This window comes from Athene cunicularia (assembly GCF_003259725.1).
Source record: "Athene cunicularia isolate RWA chromosome 2 unlocalized genomic scaffold, athCun1 chr2_part1, whole genome shotgun sequence".
Taxonomy (NCBI): Eukaryota; Metazoa; Chordata; class Aves; order Strigiformes; family Strigidae; genus Athene; species Athene cunicularia.
In genome coordinates this window covers 115,353,547-115,378,821 of record NW_020799095.1, presented here as the reverse complement: position 1 = coordinate 115,378,821, position 25,275 = coordinate 115,353,547, and the positions used below count along the sequence as shown (strand labels likewise).

The 25,275-nt window shown below is 36.6% G+C and overlaps 2 protein-coding genes across 2 annotated transcripts in view; one reads left to right on the top strand and one right to left on the bottom strand.

Annotated features, from left to right (window-relative positions):
* Nucleotides 1-2,331: 2,331 nt before the first annotated feature.
* YTHDF3 (YTH N6-methyladenosine RNA binding protein 3) lies at nt 2,332-23,694 on the bottom strand. Its single transcript, XM_026842186.1, has 4 exons — nt 23,584-23,694; nt 17,630-17,715; nt 14,659-16,251; nt 2,332-3,305 (listed from the first exon to the last, which is right to left on the bottom strand). Exons 3-4 carry the CDS (start codon nt 16,231-16,233, stop codon nt 3,282-3,284), a joined length of 1,599 nt encoding a protein of 532 aa, XP_026697987.1. The 5' UTR covers nt 16,234-16,251; nt 17,630-17,715; nt 23,584-23,694; the 3' UTR covers nt 2,332-3,281.
* Nucleotides 23,695-24,992: 1,298 nt separating this feature from the next.
* TTPA (alpha tocopherol transfer protein) overlaps nt 24,993-25,275 on the top strand; it is a 45,728-nt gene continuing 45,445 nt past the window's right edge. The window contains exon 1 of the mRNA XM_026841468.1: nt 24,993-25,071. Coding sequence (XP_026697269.1) covers nt 24,993-25,071 — 79 coding nt within the window. The remainder of the gene's footprint in view (nt 25,072-25,275) is intronic.

Genomic DNA, 25,275 nt, shown 5'->3' with positions numbered 1-25,275 from the left:
CAAATACCAAAAAAACTATGTTAAAGATGCTGATGTTACAAAAATCAGGAGACACTCAAGGGTTAGCAAAGCTCATATAACTTGTGTTGGCAGGACAAGCTTTTCAGCAGTAACTTTACTGTATGAATTCTCAGGTCTCTTCAAAGTGGAAAAAGTAGTCAAAATGGAATACTCGGCATTTCTTCCCTCCAGGTATCACTAAATGTCTGGAATAACATCGTATCTCACTGTACATTACCAAAATATTACAATGAAAACAGAATTGACTTTTTTTCTTGGGGATCCTTTCCCAGTTTTAAACATTCTGTTACATCTCTGGTTCACCAACCCACAGGTGTGTATAGTGCAGCTAAATGTATTCAACAGGGCGTACCTGCTTCTGAAAATACCAATCTCCTTCCTTCCCCTCCCACCATCTCCCTTCTAATCATCTAACCTCACAGAGAACTGCCCCAACTGTTAAACCAGCAGAAAACATCTTGAACTGGCTCAATATGGATCACAGGAAAATAAACGACACAAAGGAGGAGGCATCAGGAACAGAAATGGGGTTCCACTGACTCCTCCATTAGCAAGTTAGCAAGCAGCCATTACAACAACTTCACTGCATTGAAAAATCAGACCAAAAAATGTATTTCTACATTTATTTGAGATATTAAGCACCATTCCTTTTCTTTCTGGAGGAAAAGAACTCGTGCATAAGTAAGCTGAAGGCTAGAAGTTTCACATGTCCATTAACTAGTACAGCACTCCATAGCTGATTTTACAATGTTATATACTATTTTTACAGTACTTTATATGCACATAAAATTCCTTTTAATTTCAGCTGCACATACTAAACTCCCAGCAGTCAGCAAATCGGTCGCAACATGACTAACACCATCAGCAATGAAACTCTGCTATTTGTAGATTTGCTAACAATCCTGGAACAGTACAAGAACTGTCACAGCTCTCTAAATGCAATCACCTCCTTCTCTCACAATCCTGTCTCATTTTCCAAGCTTTCAAAGTCTGCAACAGAGCAATGAACCCATTTAATACTAAACCTGATTCAATCCAAGAGCAACGCTCATGCTATTAGAATAAAAGAGGCAAAGGGTAAAGCAGGAAATACTAACAAAGCCTGTGAAAATATGAATACTGCAGGGGAAGCAAAGTAAGGTTGCACATGCAATCAATTCCTGAATGCCTGACCCTAACAGTAGCTTTCTTTTAACTGGAAACTTCTGTGCATTTTCGTAAGGTATTTTTGTAACAAAGAAGCAGAAACATGCTGATCCCCTAAAGGATCATCAGAAGGACTACATTCTTTGGACTCACAACATTGACCTTTCCCACTTCAACTGATCAATGACAGTTGGAAAAACAGGCAGTAATCCATAAATCAGCCAACAGAGGGAAACAAATAGCTATAAAACCTGTTAGCAAGAAACAGATATGCATGGAAGCAGCAATTTTTGGGTTCAAGCCAAATTTCACAGGGTTTGGGCTCGAAACCTTTATCTCCTAGTCTTCTCTTACAATATGCACTTTGCTTATCCCTCCGTTACCCCACTTGCTATTTGTTACACATACGCATTTAAGTGAGATTGCTTCTTTTCTCCAAAATATGGGAGTGGCTTCCCTTCTGAGCTTCCAGAAAACTGGCAGTAAAAATGAATATTCCTATCTGCTACTCCACGGTCTCCAACAGTATCTTAAATAATATGAAAGATGTGTGTGTACGGAACTTCGTGTTTGCAAGGTTAGAAGACTGCAAGGGGCTTAAGAAGATAAATTAAAATATAGCAAAATAGTCTGTATTCAAAACAAACCTTTGCCACTTAAGCTCCAGAACTTTGATTGCCAGAATCTGTAAATGAAGGACTCGAAACACAATATATAAACATCTGTGTTGGACACTAAGACATGAAACACATTCAAATAATATGTGGTATTGCTATTTTAAGCTATAACATATCTGACTTCTACATTGCTGTTCTAAAAAGAGAAAGCTATCCCTGGAGTTTGGTACAGGCTGTTCAGTATTTTGTACAGTCAACACACCCGCTTAACATTTTTTTTAATATTCTCTTCCAGCAGATAGAATGTGTTGCTATATAAACTGAAACAAAAGACATAATTTTTAGAAGTTAAAAACTAGTATAGAATTACCCAGTTTAATATGTATTCTAAAATTCTTGTAGCATGTTTTTAACAAAAATCCCATTAACGTAGTTATGAATATGTCATCTTCATGGATCAAAGTCTTTTTTTCAAAATATTTTTTGAATAGGGGAAAAACACCTGGATGTTGGGACAATGAAACAAAAAAATCTGAGAAACAGAGTATATGCTTGCTAAACAAGAATTATGTTTATTTAGCTAGTGAATCACCTAGAGGAGTAAATTTTCACTTTCATGATAGCAATCTGTCAGGCTTGCAAACACCCAGAAATAGGAATTAAAGATTATTTTAAATGTAGTTATAAAGGTCATAAAAAGTCTGATTTAGACTGAGGTACATTTACTCAAAACTGAGATTCATTGAGTGGTAGCAAACAAACAGTTCCTCAGACAAATGCACTTTTTTCAGTATACATGTTACAGAAAAAAAATAAAGAAATGTGCATTAACTGGTGGTGTCCACCAAGCTGCATATTAATATTCTCTTACACCAAACAGTTTGAAACAAGGGAAATGTCATTCTAATATAATTTTATGTTACTTTTCATTTGGCTAAACTGCAGCTTAAAGTTGCTTTGCCATATTAAAAGATTACTACAATAATTTTCACATGAACATTTAGACTTGAGTTTTACTCCAGGACTAAATATGGCATGATTTGCTTTTAATCTGTTGAATAGCTAAAAACTGACAATTAAAAAAACTACAACAAAGAAAAAATTAAGTTGAAGCAATGTGAATCTCACATCATTGAACCACTTCTAATGGTTAAATGTTAGTATTTAACAAATTCAAAGAGTTAATGAATCCTTGCATTCGTTCGGTCTCCTGTGCCTTAGCTAGGATGCATAAATACAAAAGACAGCAGATACTGGTAAAAGCTTCAGGACAGAAAGTGCTTGACGAAGGTACAGTTCTCAAGTGTGTTTGGTGAGAGAGTATAAGGGCAGATGCACTGATGAGAACCATTACAAGAAGAGTCAATTTTGTGTTAAAGTGTTCAAAGATGTCACCTTAAGCAGAAAAAAGCTTTAATAACGTCTTCTTAGACATATTAGGCATTTCCAGAGTCTACATCATTAGTGTTGTAATTCTAGCAGGACATCTCCATATAGTTATTGTTTGTTTCTATTTCTCTCCTGAAAAAAAAACAAAAACAAAAAGGAAAATCATGTTAATACACACACAGTTTAACATTATCTGTTTTTCTCTCATTAAAGCAGTTGCATTGCTCACAATTTCTCTAAATCAGGCAACAAGCTTTCAAGGAAAAAGCTTGGCTTTTTTTCAGAAACATGAAATATGTAGTTCAAGTCAACTTCTTAAAAAGAAACACAGAAGTATATGACAAACCAAAAGGCAAATACATTCCAAAAAACAGCTACCAAAAAGAAAACATTTTATTACTTTTAAATCACTTATGATAAAATATATCACACAAAGTGAACCGAGTAATGAGACCAAGGGAACTACGAACAGGGCAAGAGGTACGCTAAATCTTTTGCTTAACTTGTCTAAAATGCTCTGCATGAATATTTAAATATTCTGCTCTCTATCCATTATATCCCTGAAAATGTAAAGATTATACTCACAGGTATCTCTTTCAAAGTCCCCTACAGTGAAGTGTTTCAATGTGCTAAAGTGATCAAAAGCTAAAAGGAACAAACTGGCCCACTACCTCCTCCTCCATAGAAACACACTGCTCAAATGGCAAGAAAAGTAATTAAAGGAAAAAAGACATCCATACTTTATTTAGAAATTACTTTTAATAACAAAATGCAAAACTAGTGAAGTAGGAATGGCTGGGATAAAACCCCACTTGAATGCAAGTCTGAGTTGCAGTCAAGCAAATATTCACTACAAAGCCCTCACATCATTGTGAGATGATGTATTCGGTGTAAAGGAACAAAGAGTGTAATGTCATCTCTGTAATACAAACAATGACAAATAACTTCATATGGTTGAGGGCCAAAATATTAATTGCACAGTATCTCTAATCAGGGACTAACAAATTCTTCCTCTGTATTACAAGTCTAACAGTAAGTAACACTTTCAGTGTTTCATCATTATCCTCCATTTTCTTTACTTTGTAAAGATAAACATACACTTCAACATTAAGACTACATTTAGGAAAAAAATGAGAACGGATCAGTAAACTATATTTCATGGCCTTCATTATCTTCTAGACTGTAAAAAGTTTTACAGTTTTGTAGTTTGACTCTAAGAAACTAAGAGTTTATCTTCAAATACCACTTCGTTTCTTAATACACAAAACTGAGCATATTTATATAAACACTTTTAAAATACCTTAATGGAAGAGAGGTAGATTCCCTTCCTCATTTAAAAAAGAGAACAAGAAACTCATTTCCAGTATTTTTATTATTATTGCATTACACAGCATGTTATAAATGGAACATAAACATAGCAGGGAAAACCAAAATAAACCAGGAGGCATCTGAACAATGATTTCAAAAGCACTCTATCTGATACCACACTGATGCTTTATTATGCTAGAAACTATTTACAAGAAGTGGAAATTGGCATACGAACCCAAATATATTCTCCCAAAAAGACACTATAATGAAAGAAGAGGTTATTAGAGTACATCTGATGACCTAGTCCTCTCCAAGACAGAGCTCTGAGTTGCTTCAAGATGAACACCAAAAAAGTAAAGCTTGCAGAGTTCTTGGTCATAACCACCAGCTCACGGTCCCAGCAGCTATATAGCTAAGACTGGACATTATCTAGGGCAGAACTTCAGTATATTTAAAGCAAGAGCAATACTTTCACTATTCTGCTAGAAATAATTTTTTCCTAGTTCATAACTAATATTTTCATAGTAAGACAGTGTTTTTAAAAGTGAGACTGATAGTATCAACCATTAACACAAACTGATATGCTAACAGTGCACATCTAAGCTGAAACCAGATGACCGCTGGCCTCATGCCTCACTATGCATGTAAGGCATGTAAAAATAGCCTTCTCATGCACATCTCAAATTATTCCTCTACTACTAGCAGACTTCAACTTAAAGAACTGCACAAAGTGCTGAAAAACACTACTGCAATATTAAGGAGGAGCCTATGAAATTGTGATGTTAAATAATGAAATACCATTATTTTAACATTTTAAATACTACCTAAATACAAATAAAGTCATTGGTTCATGCCCATTTGGAAGTATTACATACGTAATCAGAGTCAAACTGTATAAAAACCCTCTGCATTGTAAAGTGTTGCATAGTGAACAGACCAACCTTGTGCTTTGTGTAGCTCCAACTCAAAATGCATTTAAGTGCATAAAAATTCAAAGTAGAACAGGAATAATATCATGGCTATCTGCTTCCAGTGGATGAACAAAGGAAATGCTACAAATTTTAAGTCCATTTTGAATTCTACAGAGGAAAAGCGCCTCAAAACACCACCAAGAACACTTTTCCTGTAGTTTCAGTTACATATTACTACATTTATATTTAAGTAATTAAAGCAGACATACGAGCTTGACATTTTTCAATGCAAGTGAACAGAATGTTCTGCAGATGTTGGTATCGGTGACATTTGGCACCCTGTACAGCAAAACAGAGAAAACCTGATTTATTCAAGACGTATTACAATCAAAAGCAAACTGAACACCCCCAGCACTAAGTCAGATCACACTGCCTTTTCCATTCTCAAAAAGTATTCCTCTTCTGTTTTTCTGGGTGACTTTTGTTTGGTTGATTTTGTATAAATAGTGATTATAGAAAAACTAGCAGAAAACTTTATCCCCAGCATGAGAGCAGAGGAAACTTCCAGCATAACTGACTGGATTACACTACATTTTTTTGCTTTCACCAAGCATCTTTTTCCATTTCTTACATTCAGATAAGCAAAATCTTTGCCACATCTCTTGCAATGCTCTCGTATAAAAAGTTTCCCCAGTCAATTTAACTTTCCTGTCACGCAAAGGCCAAATTCACTTCAGAACTCTGAGGTTACCCGGCTTTAGGGGGCATTTATGACCAGGATGTGGAAATTAAGTCCCATTTGAATGAGAACAATGTGGGAATGTATGGGCTTGTTAAAGGTACCTGCCAGCTGCAGTGAGGGTGAGGAGATTTCACACACGGAAATATCTTTCTACATAACCTGAGAAAACCAAGTGAAGGTGAACCTAAAAATGCTTGGCCCTCGGAAACATGCATTGATCTAGTTCAAACAAAACTATGGAATTAACTTGGTCTGAACTGCAAGGCTGACTTCCAAATTTCTGAATTCAGAGCATTAATCAAATGATCCTCTGTTGGAAAGTAACTGCAATGTAATTTATCCTCAGATTTAATGAAATCTCTATGCTCACAAAATTTCAAAATTCAAAGCAACAAAAATGTTTCTTGAACAGATATGTAAGAAACTGCTGATGTGCACACAACACTGACTTCTGGAATTTTATGTCAAAAAGGAGGTAAATAAAAAAGCCTCATTTTAAGTAGCAAAAATGTAAATAGTAGCCTAACAACAATAACCACCATCTACCACAGTCCTTTGCTGTAATTTTTTTTCCAAGATCCCACACACTGAAGCTCAAGGTGAGGGAAGAGTAGACCTGAAAGAAGGACTTTTGCTTTGCAGTCTCAAGTGCAAGCATTTCAAGGTGTCCATTTTGAAAGCTATCTAGGATTGCAAACTTGCACAGGCAAATTGCAGAGTCCTGTGTCCCATCCCATCCCCATCCCTCCTCCAGCACAACCAAGCATACTTGCAAAAAAACACTTAGTGTTTTGCTAAAACTGGCATCTTACTGCAATGTTTAAAAAGTTCATGCCTGAGCTGTCTGCTTTGCCCCTCTCCCAAGAGGTAGTATTTTCACAGCAGCTTCGGTAGAGAAGGTGTTAGCACATCTTAGTTGCTTCACTGCAAACTGCAATTTAATCTTGGACTTAAAAGCCCTGCTTATCTGCAATGTAAGCTAACATATCAGACTGCATTCTATGAAGTGCAGTGCAGGCACACATCTCTGCCAGCTCTGCTGTGTGGGCAGAAACACCTGGCAGAGGCAGAACAGACAGCTGTAGAGGTGGTGAGAAGAAACCACATAGCAAAGTTCATGAAATCTCATTTACTAATGGCATCAACCATAATCTGCGGGTTATTGCACCCCAGTGTACCATTACAGCTATGACAGCATAAACACTGACCTTAGAGCTTGAGAACCGTGATGAAAAACAGATTACGGAGAAAACGGAAAAATGCTAACAATAATTTACTCCATTTATGACATTGGCTGTTAACATGAAGTACATTACCGAAACTCTAGACTGGTATAAAATAAAGGTTCTTTTTAACTTCTCACCCTTGATTTCCAAAGTAGAGAGGGTGAATCTCCTGAAGACACGAGGTTACTTCAAAATCAGATAAAAATATTTATAAATATATTTTCTGAGAAACAGTTCTGGGACTTCTGGCAAGATGGGAGGGAAGGATCTCTATAAGTCTCATATCAGCCTTGAAATCTTTCCTGCAGATATACCATACCCTCCCTAAACACTCATTTTCTTCTATTCCTTATCCCAACATGAAAACTACAAGGTACAAATTAAAAATCAAAGTCAGCATAGGAAGTCAAACAAGGTTTTACAACTTTAGATCAGCTCCTTCTCCTGGTAAGCCTTATGAATTAATACTCATCTGAAACACTGCTGCTGCATATTGTTTGAAATCCACACAGTAAATGAGGCTTTCAAGCATATAAATATTAAGAAAGACTGAAAAGCTACTAGACCTCTAATTTATTTATTCTTCCTATTAGTTTTGATGGCATTTTACTTATTTCCATCTCTGAAACACAGCAATAGTAAAAATTTGAGCAAATTACAGTAAAGTGGTAAATAAATTTAAATTTGAAGAGATACATGAGCTGTTACTGGAACAAACCATATTATTGTATTATGGTAACAATAAAGGCAATAAGAACTTAATCCACATCTGACATTCCACAGCACACAAAATAATAGGGTACAAACATTCAGAAGGCAGAGGTGGGAAAAGAAACCTAACTACTTTAAACCATATGATAACACACAAGGAATGGCTCTGCAGAAACCAAGCTTGAACTCCCTAAGGCAGAAAAGTCCTTCCAGTCTTTATTCCCCAGGTGGATACTTTCAGTGATAGATTGGCCAATTCTAACTACAAGTAGTGCGTGCTTCCTTTCAGTGCTGTACATTGTTACACATTGAAATATCAGATTTTAATTAGCTACAAGACAGCTATTTCAGCAAGTTCATTAAAAAGTTAAAAAAAAAATCTAGCTTCTAGATCCTCATTATTGTTTGGAAACAATGCTCACAGTACAACATCAGCTTTTGAAGACTGACAACAGATAGCTTTAACTACATCTATAGAAATTGCATTCAGTGATGTTCACTGTCCCAGCAAAAGGAGCAGAAAGATGACTCTGACACCTCAATTTTTCTCAGATGCCCATGGGCAACAAGATCTTATTTAACTGCTCTGCTAAGGAATCTATAGTAGTCTTGGAAGGGAAATGACATCCAAGGCAGGGCCAACAAAATACACTGGGGAATAATTTTGCAGATAAATTTTCTTTAAGCCTCAACACTATTTGCATGTCTAACTCAAATTCCAGTCTGCCATGAGGAAACATGAACTTATTTTATCTTGGTTTCTCATGACACTGTATATGAAAGTGCAATGAACATGCAAGTTTACATTTATTTTTTCACAACTGACTATAATCCCTAGGTACAGAAGCAAAACAATAATATAGATAAACAATTAAAATTAAGTACTCTACCAGACCTCTGAAAAGGTGCTTACAAAGCACTGGGATCAAACAGCTTATCTGATACGAATTCTTGTAATATATCATTTCAAGTAGATTAATCTGAAGGTTAAAGCAAATCAATTTTGATTCAAAATTTAAACAATCCTAGATCAACTGAATCTACAGAAACAGCTTTATTAGACAGGCAAGATCTATATGGTTTGAAAGTGCCACCTTTTTCCAGCAAAGCACTGCCAGCAATTTTCACTCCAGTGTCTGCTACCTAGCCCACCTGTGGTATGAAACAATGGAGCAAGGATGAAGTACTGTGTGGAGAGTCACACAGGTCGTGACTTCCTTGCAACATGCAGGCATATTTCTTCCCTACAAACTGCAGGAAAAGCACCAGTGTTCTACTCAATTTGTTCTTAAAGTTGTGTAATCTGAGGAGATGTAAAAGCAAGCAGAAGGCTGCCACATGAATTTTAACGATTATACATGTATACTTAAGATTCTGCTTTTGCTCCAAAATAAGAGATTTAGAATTACTCCTTTGCTTTAAAAACCACAACTTAAAAGACACGGCATTAAGAAAAGGTAGATCTGTCACATATCCAGCTCAGCTCAAGTTCGAAGTCTTGTCTCAGGCTGCTACCTTCACATTTAAGAACATTAAAGAATTAGATTCTTTGACTATGACTGGTCTCTGGAGCATTAAGGTAAACCATCTGGTTGATATTCCTAGCTTTTCCAACAGGGGTCCCTATTTTACAGGAGAAATTGGCTCTTTCAAGTCCCTGAATCAGAGAATTTAAATCCACTCTTAGAAAGTTCTGTCTCCATGGGCTTGATGTTGCAGGTAGAAATTTCAAAAACCAAAAGAAAAAAGCAACAAGATCCATGCAAGTGTTGAGATGAACTAAGATCACCTGTGAGTTTAATTACATTACACCTCTTTCCTTCAACAGTACAGTACTGTATTTTTCCTATTGCATCGTCTTTTCCCTTACTAGAGAAAGGCAGGCCACACCACTACTCACTCTTACTCTTACATAGTCACTCTATATGATAGAGTGTTTTAACATCCAGATCTCTCCATACTATCCCCATCCTGTAATAAATTCTAAACCCTCCCTCTGAAGGGAAACAACTGACTGCATGTGTCTGTAACAAGAGAACTTGCAAGTCATTTTTAAGTGTTTCCAAAAGACTGAAGATGCAAAAGCAAATGAAGACATGGTAAATAAGCACACTATCATGGGATGAAAATTTGGGATCAGTATGTCGAAAATTATTCTAGCTCCAAATAATTCTCTTCTCCCAAGACTGGGGTACATATTCATCTCATGATTATCAAGGGAGCAAACCCATATTTTCTGTTTCTACTTTCTGACCATATTGGTTTTTCTTAAAACAGATGTGAGATGTGGAATATCACTTTCATTTATGAAGATGAAACTGCAGATAAACATCAACTTCAAGGAAATTGCAAAATAATAGCCACTAAAACATCATCAAAAGCATACAAGAAATACACAAATTTCTAAGAAGATACTACATAACCCATTTCATTTACTGTTTTGGACATCCTTAAGATGTAAATAAACAAACTTCAAAAAGTTGTCTGGTACAACTATCATTTAACTACATTGAAAACGTTGATCAACTGTTTTCCTTGACTTGTACAAGGACTGCGGATGTTTCTATATCTGACTTCGACACTATAACTTATTAGTTGATGGTTGGGAGGTAAAGGGAAGGAAGACGTGTCTACAGCTCACTCTTAATGGATGTTTTCTCACTACCCTCTGTCTCTAAGATATTTTTAAGAAATATCAAATGAAGCATAAAGTCAGCAATGTCCTGGAGCGGAAAGGAGCACTGCTTAACACTGCAGCCTGATTATGACACAATTATTAGAGAAACAGAAGTTACATTAGTAACAGAATGAGGGTAGAGAAATTACTCCTTTCGACAGCCAGAAAGCTTTAGCTGTGTCATCATTCCTACTACAAGACATGCAGTAAAACAGGAGAAAACTAACATTTTAAATGCTTAATTTACCTGCCATTTAAAGGCTTCCTGAAAAGTAAAAATTCCAAATGCAAATTACACAAACACAAATATATACTAAATTCCTGTATCTTCTCTCACAGATACAAATTAATTATTTTTCTGAACAACCTCACTAAGAAAACCATCTAAAGCATTCTACAGTTATGTAGAACAATGATTTTTTTTTTTCCATTATAGGCTACAAAAGTAGAATTCTGCACTAAAAAAGCACCAAACAAGTCCTAGGACAACAGGTAATTGTAGATTAGCAAACCACTGCCTGAGAGTGGAGAAGCTGTAATCTTCTAACAGCAGCATTTTTAAACAGAACCATATTTCATTTTGATTCATGTATATACTGATCAGGCACATAACTACTAATACAGATTTTCTTTTTCTTTTGAGTACTTTGTTTTCCTATCATTATTACATGCTCTTAAATGACATATTTTAAGACTTCTGTTCCATTTTTTTACATCTTATGGCTACTGTTTTCTGTTGAAAGACAAACACATTTTTAAATAATCTGCACACAAACATGCACATTTACACCACAAAACAGTAGTTCAAACTAAGGACTAATGCAATTTCAGATTATTTAAATATACTACTGACAGAACTCATGAAAAACATCACAGATTTCTCTGCTCCTTTGGTGAAATTTCACAGCACTTGTACGTTGAGAATAGGACACTGGAATCTGAGCCGTAAGAAAAGTGTGAATGATTACTGCACAAATTTGTTCCCAACTCCAGTTGCAGATACCTTACCCACACCAGAGTCACATCGAACAGCAGTAGACACTGGAGTTCTAGTATTTATGCTTAAATCGACTATTCATATTCATTTGCAAGTAACCTTTATCAAATGGCAAAGATATTGAAGTATCACGTTAATCACAGACTATTCATTGTACTTTTATAAGTATACTGCCATATTTTAATAAAACATACATCTAGGTCATATTGGAAATTAATTATTGATCCCCCTGAGTTGTTAAGATTAAACTTTTACAACCAATTATTTTAAACTAAGTTAGTTGGAATGATGAACAGTTATAAAGTAAATTAAATCCATAAATCGTACGCTGTTTACTATGTTTAGATCACTGGCTGTTACCACCTATGCAACAACAAAACATTAACTGAACTTTAAGGAACGTGTAAGTGACTACTGCTGCTTGATGTATTTAATATTTTATTAACAGCAGTAAGCACATTTTTTATGACCAAAACACTGGAAACAAAGTGACTGCCACAGAAAATGGGCATGAACTTAATTTACACAGTTCCACTGGCAGTAGAAAGCACATGAATTTAAATACAGCTTCATAAAGACCTAGCTGGCACTAGGTAATAAAGGATTACTCAATTAACCATAAACCAGAGCTTACAATACTAATCGTTGCATTTCCAAACTACTCTTGAATCATAGAGTTAACAATTCTATGTTTACAATTTAAAGACAGACTGTTTGTATACTGTGTGGTAAAAGAAATCTAGAGGTTTAAAATCAACAATCATAAAAGAATGATAAGGATGATCTCTCAGTAGCTGTCATTAATTTAATTTGGACTTCCTACATTTAACTACATATTCATTTGCTTAAGGCATATCTTAAAATGATCTACAAAGAGAAAACCTCACAACTAGATCTGCAGCTCTAAAGTAATTTTTTATAATTTGTCATAAAACCAATTTGTGCAATGCTGCAAAATAATCAACAACTACTACACAAGTAGGTTGACAAGCATCTTCTCTCAATATTGTGAAAGGTAACTTAGAAATGCAGAATTTAGTACTTGAGTCATACAGATACTGTATGTTTCCCTGAAGATATTAAAGGAAAAAGCAGTGTTACTTTATTACATAAATATACATTATCAGCCATCTAGTTAGAGACCTACTAAATGCTTAATTTAGTACCTTGAATTTTAAGTTTAGCATACAGAGAAACACTACCAATAACCTATGTTCCCCCTCTTAATTATATTTCATGGCTCTCATCTGTTACCAAGGGAACAAAACCCCAAATAAAATAAAACACACTATCTTCCTGAGATGCTAGGGCATCTCTGAATTACAACTCCTTTGGTAACTTTTTTCACAAAAGTAGATACTTTTGAAGAAAAACAGGTATTTGTGGAGTGTCCTAAAACATCAAAAATTAAGAAAATACTAAAGCATGAAGATTAGAGAAACATGATAATCTTAGTCCTTCTGAAACATTAACAAAATCACAATGAAGTTGTATTAAAGCCTGGAAAAGTCAAAGTTTTACATTGAATATTAGTTAAGAGAGTGGCCTGTCCTCCCATCATCAAGACATCATGGAAGTAACAATACTGATTTAGGGCATATTCCGTTTTCTTTTTAGAAAAAAAAAATTAAAATCCATTACACACCCAACTGGGATATTCATCTTGCCTCCAAACAGTGAAAAAATTCCAATGTGACAACATATTGCACAGCTGTGCAATAAAACTACAAAAGTGATTTTGAGTATGCACTGGTCTATAGGAGATATAACATGTGTGTTGAACGATTAAGAATGTACAAGAGAGGTGGAACCACTGCAGTGCTAGAAACCTAAGAGAAGGAGGCTGTGAGCAGGTGAAATTCTTAAGCAGTCAGAATTGTGGCAGCTTCAAAAGAAGTGAACAAATTCGGGACTTCACATCCCACAAAGCCCCTAATTAGCATAAACCCTAGACTTCTGGGGTTTTTTATTCAGTAGGTGGTGTGAGAGGATGAATAGAAAGCACTACCACCACCTGCACTGATGGAAACTCCCATTTCTGAATACTTGCACATCATCTAACTGGTACAATGGTTCCTGGAATGTTTCTAGCCATGAGACAAATCATGTATTTGCAATTACTAGCAAGCCTGGAAAGAAAATAAATATAGCAAAAGTAAATATTATGGCCAATGGTGAACATAAGTGTTGTTAGTAAGGACAGTACACAGAAGACAAAGTAGACAAGTACTATAAAACAGGTGCCTTTTCCCTTGTCTGGTTTTCTGAAATTCCTCTAAAACTAAAGGTTTCTCTACTGATTTATCACAGGTATACTTTTCTTCACAGAAATCAACTACACATTACTTTTTTTTTTTTCAGGAAATGTGCTATCATAAATGTCCAAAAAAATTATTCCGACACTGTACAAGTCATCAGTATATCACTTCTGTGTTTCATAATTGTACAAAAGACAAATTGAATCAAGGGGAAAACCTGCTTTTCACAGTAATCATTCTGTTAACATTTCATTAAAGCAGAACTTGAAATGAAATGTGCTATTAAATAAAGCCTCTCCTGTAATATCAGGTTCTTCTTGTGACATCCAGAAAATGTAAAAATCTAAACTAGAAAACTTCAGTTATGGATAATACATTCAATTCAGTTTTTGTTTACTTTGAAAGGTAAAATATGTCAGAAGTCTACTTACGCAGGCCTGTGTAAGTATCGTGGTTAAACACATGCCTGTATTAACAAGTTACAAGAACTTAAATCTTTTCATTAAGAGCCAGTTACATTAAGTACAGACACCCTGGGTAAAAAGCAACACCTTCTGATTCAGTACTTGCACACGGAAATTCCAGTTGTATGAAAGACAAGGCTTCAAAAAATGGAAAAAACAGGAGAGGTATTATAATGACAATGATTTCTTACCCTACGCATGGCTTCCTCCTCCTCTTGACGCTTCTCATAATGTGCAAAGTCATCAAAGATTGAGGTGGTATGCTTGAAAGTAGCAATTATTTTAAGCACTTGCTTGGCTTTTTCTAGGGGTACCTCTTGAGTGTCCCTCGAGTTGGTAACTGGTTTGTTGTCATTGTTTTCCAAACGAATATGCCGCAGTTGGTTATTGGGAACGTCTTTGACAAAGATCCATTTGACATCAAACTTCCCCTTCCACTTATCCTGAGACCAGACACCAGCATATGCATTGTAGTCCACAACAGACTTCATCTCAGCCACTCCACAAAAGTGTCCACTGCCATTCACACTGAAGAGTAAATAGAGTGGGCCTTTTCCATTCAGGGAACGGTAAGCAGCATCCAAGCGCTTATTACCATGTTCAGTACTACACCAGATAGAGTACTTAATGGAGCGATGAATATCGTCCTCTGAATAACTTTTGATTATAAACACACGTCCATTCTTCAGATTCCAATCGAAGTCTTTGGGATTGTAGTTGTTTATGGCCTTTAGTTTCTCCAGCACTGGGTGCACTTCCACACCAGAAGGTGAGGAGCTAACAGATACAACACCTAAACCAAAGTTCTCACTACCAGCTCCATTGTTCTGGCTGAAGCCCACACCCCTATTACGAGGAGCTACCCAGCGGTTTTGCAGCTGCTGTTGCTGCAACTGGTGAGGCTGGGCCTGCTGCTGAGGTCCTTGTTGCTGTTGTGGTTGCTGTGGCTGAGGCTGCTGTTGAGGCAGTTGGCTTTGCACCAGTGGTGGTGGTTGAATTAATGGCTGAGGCTGCTGGATTATAGTCTGAGGAGGCAGTACTGGTTGGGCTGGGGGTGCTTTTACCACTGACCCTTTGTCATCCCAAGTTCCAATATTCATGTTGTGTTTTATAGGTGGTGGTGGTACAGCAGGTCCCCCAATGCCCACATTACCTTTAGGCTTGAGTTTCGGCTGAGGTTTAGCAGGTTTCCTTGCAATGGCAGCCCATGAGGTTGGTTTAGGTGCTGAACTGCTAACTGGGGGCACGCTGTTTGCTGCAATGCTTGTCATACCTGTACTGCTCAGAGCTGAACCTACAGTTTTTGTTACAGCAGCCGTCATATCTCCACCAATTTTCAGTCCAGTCATGCCTTGTTCAATGCTGCTAATCCCAGGCACCTTGCTCAGAGTATCACTGCCAAATCCAGCCTGTCCATCTGCTATGGCTCTCCCAAGAGAACTAGGTGGATAGCCATAGCTGCTGCTGTAAGCAGAGCTTTGTGTTGATTGTCCCTGAGATCCACTTGTCCCCCATGTAGAGAAGTCTGCATTCCCAGGAAAAAAATTAAATCCGTGCTGCCCGAGAAATGGAGGGGTATTTCCTAATGCCCCAGGTTGACTAAATACACCATCAGGTATGTAATGGTGTTCACCATTACTCATCTGTCCATAAGTTGTCAAGTATGGCATTGGAGGGTCGCCTGCAGTTGACCACGCTGCTTCACCTAAAGAATATGGAAATCCAATGGATGGAGCATAATAACTAGGCATATATGGGTCTGACATTGGTGGATAGCTGTTATTCTGCAAAAAAATAAAACAAAAATCAGCAATACAGATAATTAGGCTCAGGGGAAAAAACCCACAAAAACCAACAACCTGTAATATAGTCCAAAACATTTTTAAGGATGATATGAATGCATTTGTAACTTCCACAATTCCTCCCAGTGTAACAGACGAACAAGATATCTGTTAGATATGGCCATTTGTTCCTCAGGAGACCTTTTCAAAGCACTAAAAAGCCCCATTTTTTATAGTATTATCTTTGTTTTCAGTTACTGAGCTAGGCTTAAAATTCCTCCATGTCAATAGTATCAAGAAAATAATATGCTATTTTAAAAAACAAGTCCTAAGAACTGTAGTTTCCTAAATACAGAAAAATACCTGCAACTGTGATTTAAAGTTTTGGTATTCTCAGTTTTTCTGGTCAAATTTCTCCCTTCTAATTGTGGACACCTGCCAGAATATTATAGCTAAAAGGATGCAAGGATGACTCTTTCCACAAGGAAAAACAATTGAACTGTAACATTTCCACGCTACTGAATGGGCACTAAATACAATCTGTGGTCTAAAAGAACAAAGTTAGCTAGTTAAATTCAAATTCTACTCCCAAGGCTCCTGGGAAATCAGGAAATTTACTTTTTGAAAAGATAATGTCTCAAACACATTTGAAGAACTACCCCCATATGACTGATGTTTAGGGGAGAAAAAACTTGCATATTATCACCCTCCAGCCGATGCCTCCTTAATGCTGTATTATTTGAAAAAAAATAGGAAGGCAAGCAAAATTCTCAAAGCCTTCTAATAATTTGCACTTTCTCCCTCTCTCAGGACCACTACAACATAGAAACTTAGCTTAATGAATATTAACTTTTGACTACAGAGACAATTCACGGCTCTGAAAACAAGTCATTGACTTCCTTGTAGAAGAGTTGTACCAAGCTGTAGTAGTACTAAACTTCAATCTATTATGCTATGAACTGTGACCTACTTCTACCAACTTTAAAGGAAATCATGTCCAAGCAGTTAATTATTTTCACAGAGCAAATGAAACCGTTGTTTTGAACTGCATTCAACAGATAATGATTTAATTGTAAATTTAAGGTGTGGGGTTCTGTTTTGGGGTTTGTGTTTGGTTTTTTCCTCAAGCTTCTCGTAACCGTATCTTTCTGAAGTCAGAGCACAAGAGCAAGAGATATCAGAGCATGCTTTTTAACAGAATCTTTTCCAGAATTATTAAAAAGACTTTAGCTATTCAAGATACCATATGATAACACAAGATACAATACAAAACTATATTTCAGGCAAGTAATGCTAAGAAATATCATCCAAAAATTAATTAAATCTGGAAGTCAGTTGAACTCCAAAATTAACTTCAAGATAGTAAACAATGTTCACTTACCTGATTTGTCTGACTACTTAGATATGGCTCAAAATCATCATCATTTACTGCATCCTTTTGATGAATCGAACCGTTCTGTACTGAAACTAAAAATAAATTTGTATTAGGGATACTCTCCAAGATCTATGTTGCACTTTTAATCTAGGTAACACTTCTTAATTGCCTGTACATTGAAGTACTTGTGCTTGCGCTTTGTTGAGACTGAACATATTGTTGAGAACCACTTTGTTAAATTTAAAGAAAACAGCTCATTCTATTGATAATCCCAATCAGATCTCAGGAGATGCCTGAAAATACAGCAACCAGAGCAGACCACTCCTGACTATTCTTTCCTGAGGTCCACAGACAGAGGAAAGATTACAGGCACACCTTATTTGCACATGCAGTAAATCCAGCGTTTCCAGAAGTACCAGACCAAGCGCAAATGTGCAGAGCAACCAGATCAGACCTATTCAGTAGGTTCAGGGAAAGTTGCAACATACAGCTTTACCCTGCCAGGAGGAAAGTCAGTTAACCACCAAGACAACCATGAAGGGCACCACAATTCAGCTGTTTAATTCTGTATTTCCTACATAAACATTATACCGTACTGCACTAGTGCTATCTCTGAAGCTCAGAGGGTACAAAGCAAAACAGAAACAAGAGCTAAAGTCCCCAAGGGTGATTACAATCCTTTCCCAACACATGTGCCACTATACGCTGGAATCTCTTCCTACCTGCTCTTCTTGGCCTCTTATTACCTTTACTTTCATCCAAGCCATTACACCTACCTGGGATTTTCCAGCTGCTCAAATTACTTGAAGTGTCTCTCCACCCTCCCCCAGGCTACTATTCAAACAAAGTCAAATTGCACAAATTTCTACTAAGTTTCATTGTTTCCCATGGTGAAAAGCAGAACAGGGACTTAAACCACCAATTTGTAATTTTAAAATTTGAAGATGAAGACCTCTTCTCAAAAATAAACTACTGCTTTTCTGAATGCATTTTTTTTGTTATTTATCAAACAGGTTCAGTGAAAAAAAAAAAAACACCGCACAACCAAGTTTTACAGTGATCAGCAAGGTGCACTAAGAAAGGGCAACAGCAGAAGTTACAACAAAACAGATTTTCTGACAGCTGGAGATACTGAGTTCGGAGCTCACTCTGTGGTTTGCCTCTTTTAGCAAAAGTTTCTGAAAAGTATATACAAACCATGTAACTAAACCTTCAACTTGCTGAAGGTAGTGTCTAAGAGTTGGTTTCTTCTGTTTCATTGGAGGGTTTTTTTGCCACTCAAAGTTCACATGGCAAACCACATGGTGCCTGGACCAAGTCACTTCAATTTTATTTTTTTTTTCACATTTGACTAACCTCTAAACCAAACTGCATTCAGGGAATGAAACTATCTGAAAAAAATGACAAAGGAATAGATACAATTACATGGAATAACCAAAATTCTGGAAAAACTTAAGAATTTCAGACAGCAGTAAAGAGAGATGAAAATTAATAATTTAACAGAGAACAGAAGATTTTTTTTCAAACCAAGTATTTGGTAAGAAAGAAAGCAACTCATGTCTTTGCTATCTTCCTGGAGTTTTAAAACTCAGAACTGCTGACACTTCAGTTATTACAATATTCAATGCATTTGTATACACTAGCTACAGCCAAGTATGACCAGTAATGGTGAGCACAATGGATTTTAAAACTCGACAGAGTATTTCTACATTAAATACCAAATTTAAATTAACATTAGGTGTTAATTGACCCCCACCCCCCCAAACAATTTCAGGTCATTAATCATCCTGAATTTACAGACAATGGTAACATATTAATGACTTAGAACATTATATTCCTCTTTATATTTGGCCCAGTCACACACGGGATGAGCCTGAAAATCTTGTCATGTCCACTGCTACGACTTAGGCAAATAGTATTCTGAGTACAATTCTCAAATACAATTCTGTTATAATGAAAAACATAGATGGAGGCGTACAAGTTTCTTAAAAGCATGCAACCACAAATAAAGAAATAAACAGCTGCATGTCAAGACTAGAATCCTATCAAAATTAATCTCCTCATACTGACAGCTAATCTTCATAAAACATGCATCTGCTGTGTTTATTGTTTCAGAGGTATCTAAAGGTCACTTAAAACAGAATTATTTTTGTTCTGCCATTACAACTAACACAGAATATTCTCGTAAATGTATTTCCTTTCTTATTTATTCTGTATTGAGATCTTAAGTCAGTGACACAAAATAGTTGTATACCAACATCTTCCCCAGTAAATATACACATTTTCCAGTGAAATAGCATCACCGGAAGTACATTTCTTTGGCTTTTCATTCTAACTTTACATAATGTGTTAATAATGAAGAATGTAGCCCCCACACACATTTAACAAGAGCAAACAGATTAAGATGCATGCCTCATTCCCAAAAATCTCACATTAAGTGTTCCAACTGAACAGGGCAGTGAAGAATACTAATTGAAACTAATTTACAGTTACTAAAAATATCTGTATCAATCCCGCACTGAAAATACCATATACTTCTGCAAACACCGTGAAAACATATAATGTATTTAGATATTGGGAAGAACCAACTCATAAAATAAAGGAACTTAAAGCTTATATTCTTTTAACTGCTACTGTCCTTTGCATAACCACTTGCAAAATGCATAGATGATGGCCAAAGGCATAAGAATAAAATTTTCATTAGAAGCCACTGTTATACCTTAATTAACATGGAGAATAAATACTAAAAGAAACACAAACATTTCATTTTTGTTTTAAACCTAATGCTTACATTTACACCTACTACAAATCCAAGAATTATATATATATAAATAAACACAAGTCAGCACTTTCCTATCACAGATGTGATATGCTGGCACAACAAACAAATGAAAGGTGTGGAGGGGAAAAGGAGTTTCAGGAATGCCATTTCTTCCCCCCCACTGTAAGACATCATTTGAATGATGTCAGTACTGATGTTTTATGCCAACTATAGAGTAGTTGCCAATTAGAATAAGAAAACATCCAAGACAGATAATTTACTCGTTCAAGTCTCTGAAATACCGACATTAATATCCAACACAGCAGGTACATAGTAGTGTTCTACACACTAGAACTTCAATCCCACAAATTCTGGTCAAGGAAAACAGCACAGTACACCAATTTATAACCAACTAGAATAAAGCATCAAAAACATTTTACTAGACAGCACAAATCAGCTACCTTCCAGTATAATTTGCAAGCCTAGTACTTTTTGTTTCAATATGAAAAATACTCTATTTCCATGCATACACCCCTTATACTGCACACTCACATTCTCTCATGTGCCCTACCAGACATGGACAGTAACCTTTCTACTGTGTTCTTTACCATTATTACTTACACACAGAACCAACTTCAGATTAGCCTGTTAACTCAGTGTTGAGATTTAACCCCAGCCTGTAACTAAGCCCCAGACAGCCGCTTACTCACACCCCTCACAGTGGGATGGGGGAGAAAATTGGAAGAGTAAAGGTGAGAAAACTCATGGGTTGCGATAAAGACAATTTAATAAGCAAAAGGCACCTATGCAAGAAAAGCAAAACAAGGAATTAATTCACCACTTCCCATCAGCAGACAGGTGCTCAGCCATCTCCAGGAAAGCAGGGCTCCATCATGCATAACAGTTACTTGGGAAGACAAACATCATCACTCCAAATGTCCCCCTACTTTCTTCTTTTTCCCCCAGCTTTATATGCTGAGCCTGACGTCATATGGTGTGGGATATCCCTTTGGTCAGTTGGGGTCACCTGTCCCAGCTGTGCCCCCTCCCAACCTCTCGTGCACTCCCAATCTCGCTGGGGGGATGAGAAGCAGAAAAGGCCTTGACTCTGTGTAAGCACAGATCAGCAGTAACTAAAACATCCCTGTGCTATCAACACTGTTCTCAACACAAATCCAAAACATAGCCTCATACTAGCTACTGTGAAGAAAATTAAGCCTACTCCAGCCAAAACCAGCACATTCAGTATCACATCTTCCCCTGAAGCTCCTTTAAACTAGGACCTATCATGACACCTGAAAAAAATTACTCTCTGCTAGTAAGTGGTCAGTAAGAATTGCTGATACCGACCTAGTTTATCCTCTTGAAAAAGTCTCTAACCCAAAGCCAACTACTCATGCTACACTCTGCTACCGCCTTCCATCTCCTAGCCCTTTAATGCTAAATCATAACTTAGTTTCATTAAATAGACATTATACTAAATAATTTAACAGAATGGAGATTATTGTTTTGTTTCAGTATAGTTTTAATTTAGGTCACATTCTCACCAAGACAATACATAGTAAGTAACCATTATTTAAAAGGATGTACTCCATAAAAATCCAAGTTCAGAAATGCAAAAATCTCTTCCTTATGTCACAAACTAAGAGATGTGTTTTGATTCTTTCTGCAGCATTTACAGATTACAGCACCAAAAAATATGCTAACATAAATAAGTTAAAGCTGACTCATGCATTTTTACTATTAAACAAGATGCAACGTATGCTTAATACTCCCCCTCCAATTCATATATGCAGAGAATAGTTCAAAACCTACTTGTATGATTCTCTAATAGATGCATCTCAATAACCACACTAAAATTGATATTTTAATTCAAACAACACGAAGCCACAAACTACTTGCTAAAAGAATCTGGCTTTTCTTCAAGAGCAACACTGAAGGTATAAACAAAAAATATTTCAAACACAAAGAGTTAAAAGCTCCAGTTTAGCAAAAAAAAAAAAAAAGGTATAAGTAGTAGAATATAAGGGAACAAGTATTCAAGAATGACCAAGCTTTCTCTGAGAAAGTCTGAGGCGTAAACACAAATTAATTTTTCTCTGAATGCAGAGAAACTAAAATGAACAGGCCAAATTCAACAAGATTCAGGAACGATGTTCCACCTCTTAAGTGATATATGTAATAAGCAGCAGATAATCTGCACGTAGACAGAGTAATAAAATAAGTACACTGCGGAGAACATTAAATGACCGTTCTCAGAGACCAATTAGATTAGTTCAGATAATAAACAGCGGGAGGCAAAGAGTACGAGCTCAAAAAAAAAAGTTTATCATCTGCATGAAGAAATAATAAGCACATTAACAGACAAAGGCAGCTGTGTGCATGTTATTCTATAGCTCAGCTTGCTGAGACCCTAAGAATTAAATGAGCACAAGCATACCAGTTATGCAAAAAGAATTTCCAAACAGAATATTAGTCTTTATATTGAAGATATATTCCAGACCAGAAATAAATTAGAAGATATAATCTGAGATGCTGTTTACGACAGACTTGCCAAGAATTTCAGAGAATACTCAAGTAGTTAGTTCCTTGTTTCTGTGGGAGAGAAGAAACCCCATCGAGTACAGTATTTAAAACCGAGATGCTGACAGAAACATGGAAAAGTAGAAAAGCTAAAGGCCTACAAACACCAAGAGAATATTCTATATTGATGCTAAAATGAGGAGAAAAGCCCACAAAATTTCTGAGAACAAGGAAGATGGTGTGTTCTGCTCACAGATATGAGTAACTAAATAGTCACGTGGCTGTTGTCTTGCAAGCTAAGGAAGCTGTTCAAAAGATTCTTCCTGATGATTCTAGTACACTGATTCTATTCACTGCACAGAAAGGCCCAAGGTGTACTGTTAAAGAGATTACAGTAGCATATCACAAAGTCAGCTAAAAAGAAATAGCTATGTTGTCATCCAACTTCTGACATTAATCTTCATTTGCAAAATAAAACCTTTTAAATTGATGTACTGCTGTGACATAGTAAAAACGCTGGGAAATAACATTTTGGCACACAATTTCCTGTCATCTTGCTCCGAAATAAAAGATATGCTATAGCTACATTCTCTTCCCATGATTGTCTGAAGACACATTAACCTCCATAAATAGCAATATTAAGAGATTTATACAGAAATACAAGGAATCAACTTACCTTTATTTCCCTGTCCTTTAGGTCTCTGTATATAGGAAAATGGAAAAAAAAGAAGCAAAACAAGTTCAGTTAGAATCCTCTAACATTTCCTTTAGGGTAATTCCATTTATTTAGCAATTTTGCTTTTTTCAACTTAAATATCAGTTTAAAATATTGTTAAAAACATGCTACTATAGAAATAATATAGTATTTAAAATACTAACTAAAAAACCTTCAAATTGAAATAATTTCACAAAAAAACACATTGAAATAATCTAGTCTTTTAGAGCACATGAAGCTTAAATGGTGTTGAAATCTGGAATAACGAATGAATTGTGAATAACCCCCCCAAATGTAAGCAATAAACAAAGCATAGAGTAAAAGAACAAAGGGAGTTAGTAGTTTAAAATTACTGCCAGTATTAGAACTTCATTATTATATGTTATCTTTTAAATTGACTGGTGAGTACTTATCAGAGGATAACGTACAATGTCTTGCTTTTTAAATATACAAAGGAATATGCAGTGATACTGTAAACTGAACTAAGAGTTGTGCATTCCTCATCTAGGCAATTACATTGAGAAAATGATACAGTATGCATGAAGCTTCCACACAAGGAAATAATACCTTAAGGAGAACTTTTTTTTTTTTAGGATTAGTCATTACAAAACCCTGTTCATCTGTCATGCACTAAGAATCATTGTAACAGTACAAGTTACAGTATCCTTAACTCCTCTATAGCAAAATAAAATAGCTTAGAAAAACAAATGCTAGTCCAGGGAAATCTAATTCAGCTTCACATATGTACAACTAAGCATGAACGGGTCTCCAGGCTCCACTGCTCTATAGCAGTTCTCAGTCCTGAAAAAACTCAGTATTCAGAGTTAAGTTTAAAAGTTTAGGAGGCAATCACCTCCATCTTGCTTTTATGCGCATCTGTCTCAGAGTTACTGTAAGAGTGCTCCATCTAAAGCTGCAGTGGTTAGTCACCTCCCTCTCCCAAAACTGTGTAGAAAAATCTCTGTAACTTTAAAAACCTCAACTCGTCTTTTGGCATGAATCTAATCCAGACACAAAGGCATGCAGAGACCAACAACAGACATGCAACTAAAAAAAGTTGGGAAGAAGAAGCCTTCGTGGAAGACAGAGGAATGAAAAGCTTGGAGATTACTGAGAAATAAGTGCATAAAAGGAAACTGGAGAGTTTGCACAGAGACAAAAGGAACGAAACATTCACGGCACAGAGAGAAAATAGAAGGGGCCAGGGGACTGCAGGGCCAAAACTTCTGGGGAGTGGCAGAGGCCCACGGAAAAAGCGGACACCAAGACAGAATAGCTCCTAGCCAGAAAGAAAAGCCAACGGGCCTGGTAAAGATAAAAAATAAACTCTAAGCTCCGTGAACAACCAACTAAAAAGCGCAGCACAGAGCATGGAGAGAAACAGAGGAGAACAGCTGGAAGAAGCGGAGACCGCGGTGAAGGAGCAGAAACCAAAGCCGACGGGAAAAGGTGGGTGAAGAAAGGCACGAAGAGAAAGGATGCGGTGACGAGCAGCCAGAGAGAACGAGGGCTGCGCAGGGGAGAGGAGACAGAGCTAGGCGCCGCGGGGAGCCCGGCGCCAAGGCGCTCCGAGAGCGGAGAGGAAACGGGAGCCCGGAGGGGCTCGGCCGGGGAGGGCTCGCCTGCGGGTGGGGAACACACAAAGCGGGCAGG

Coding starts and splice junctions, on each gene's coding strand:
- YTHDF3 (XM_026842186.1), bottom strand. CDS start 16,233: ATGTCAGACCCATATATGCCTAGTTATTATGCTCCATCCATTGGATTT. Junction 3,306..14,658: donor AGGAGGAAGCCATGCGTAGG/GTAAGAAATCAT, acceptor TTTTTTTTTCAG/GAGAGAAATAGAAACAAACA.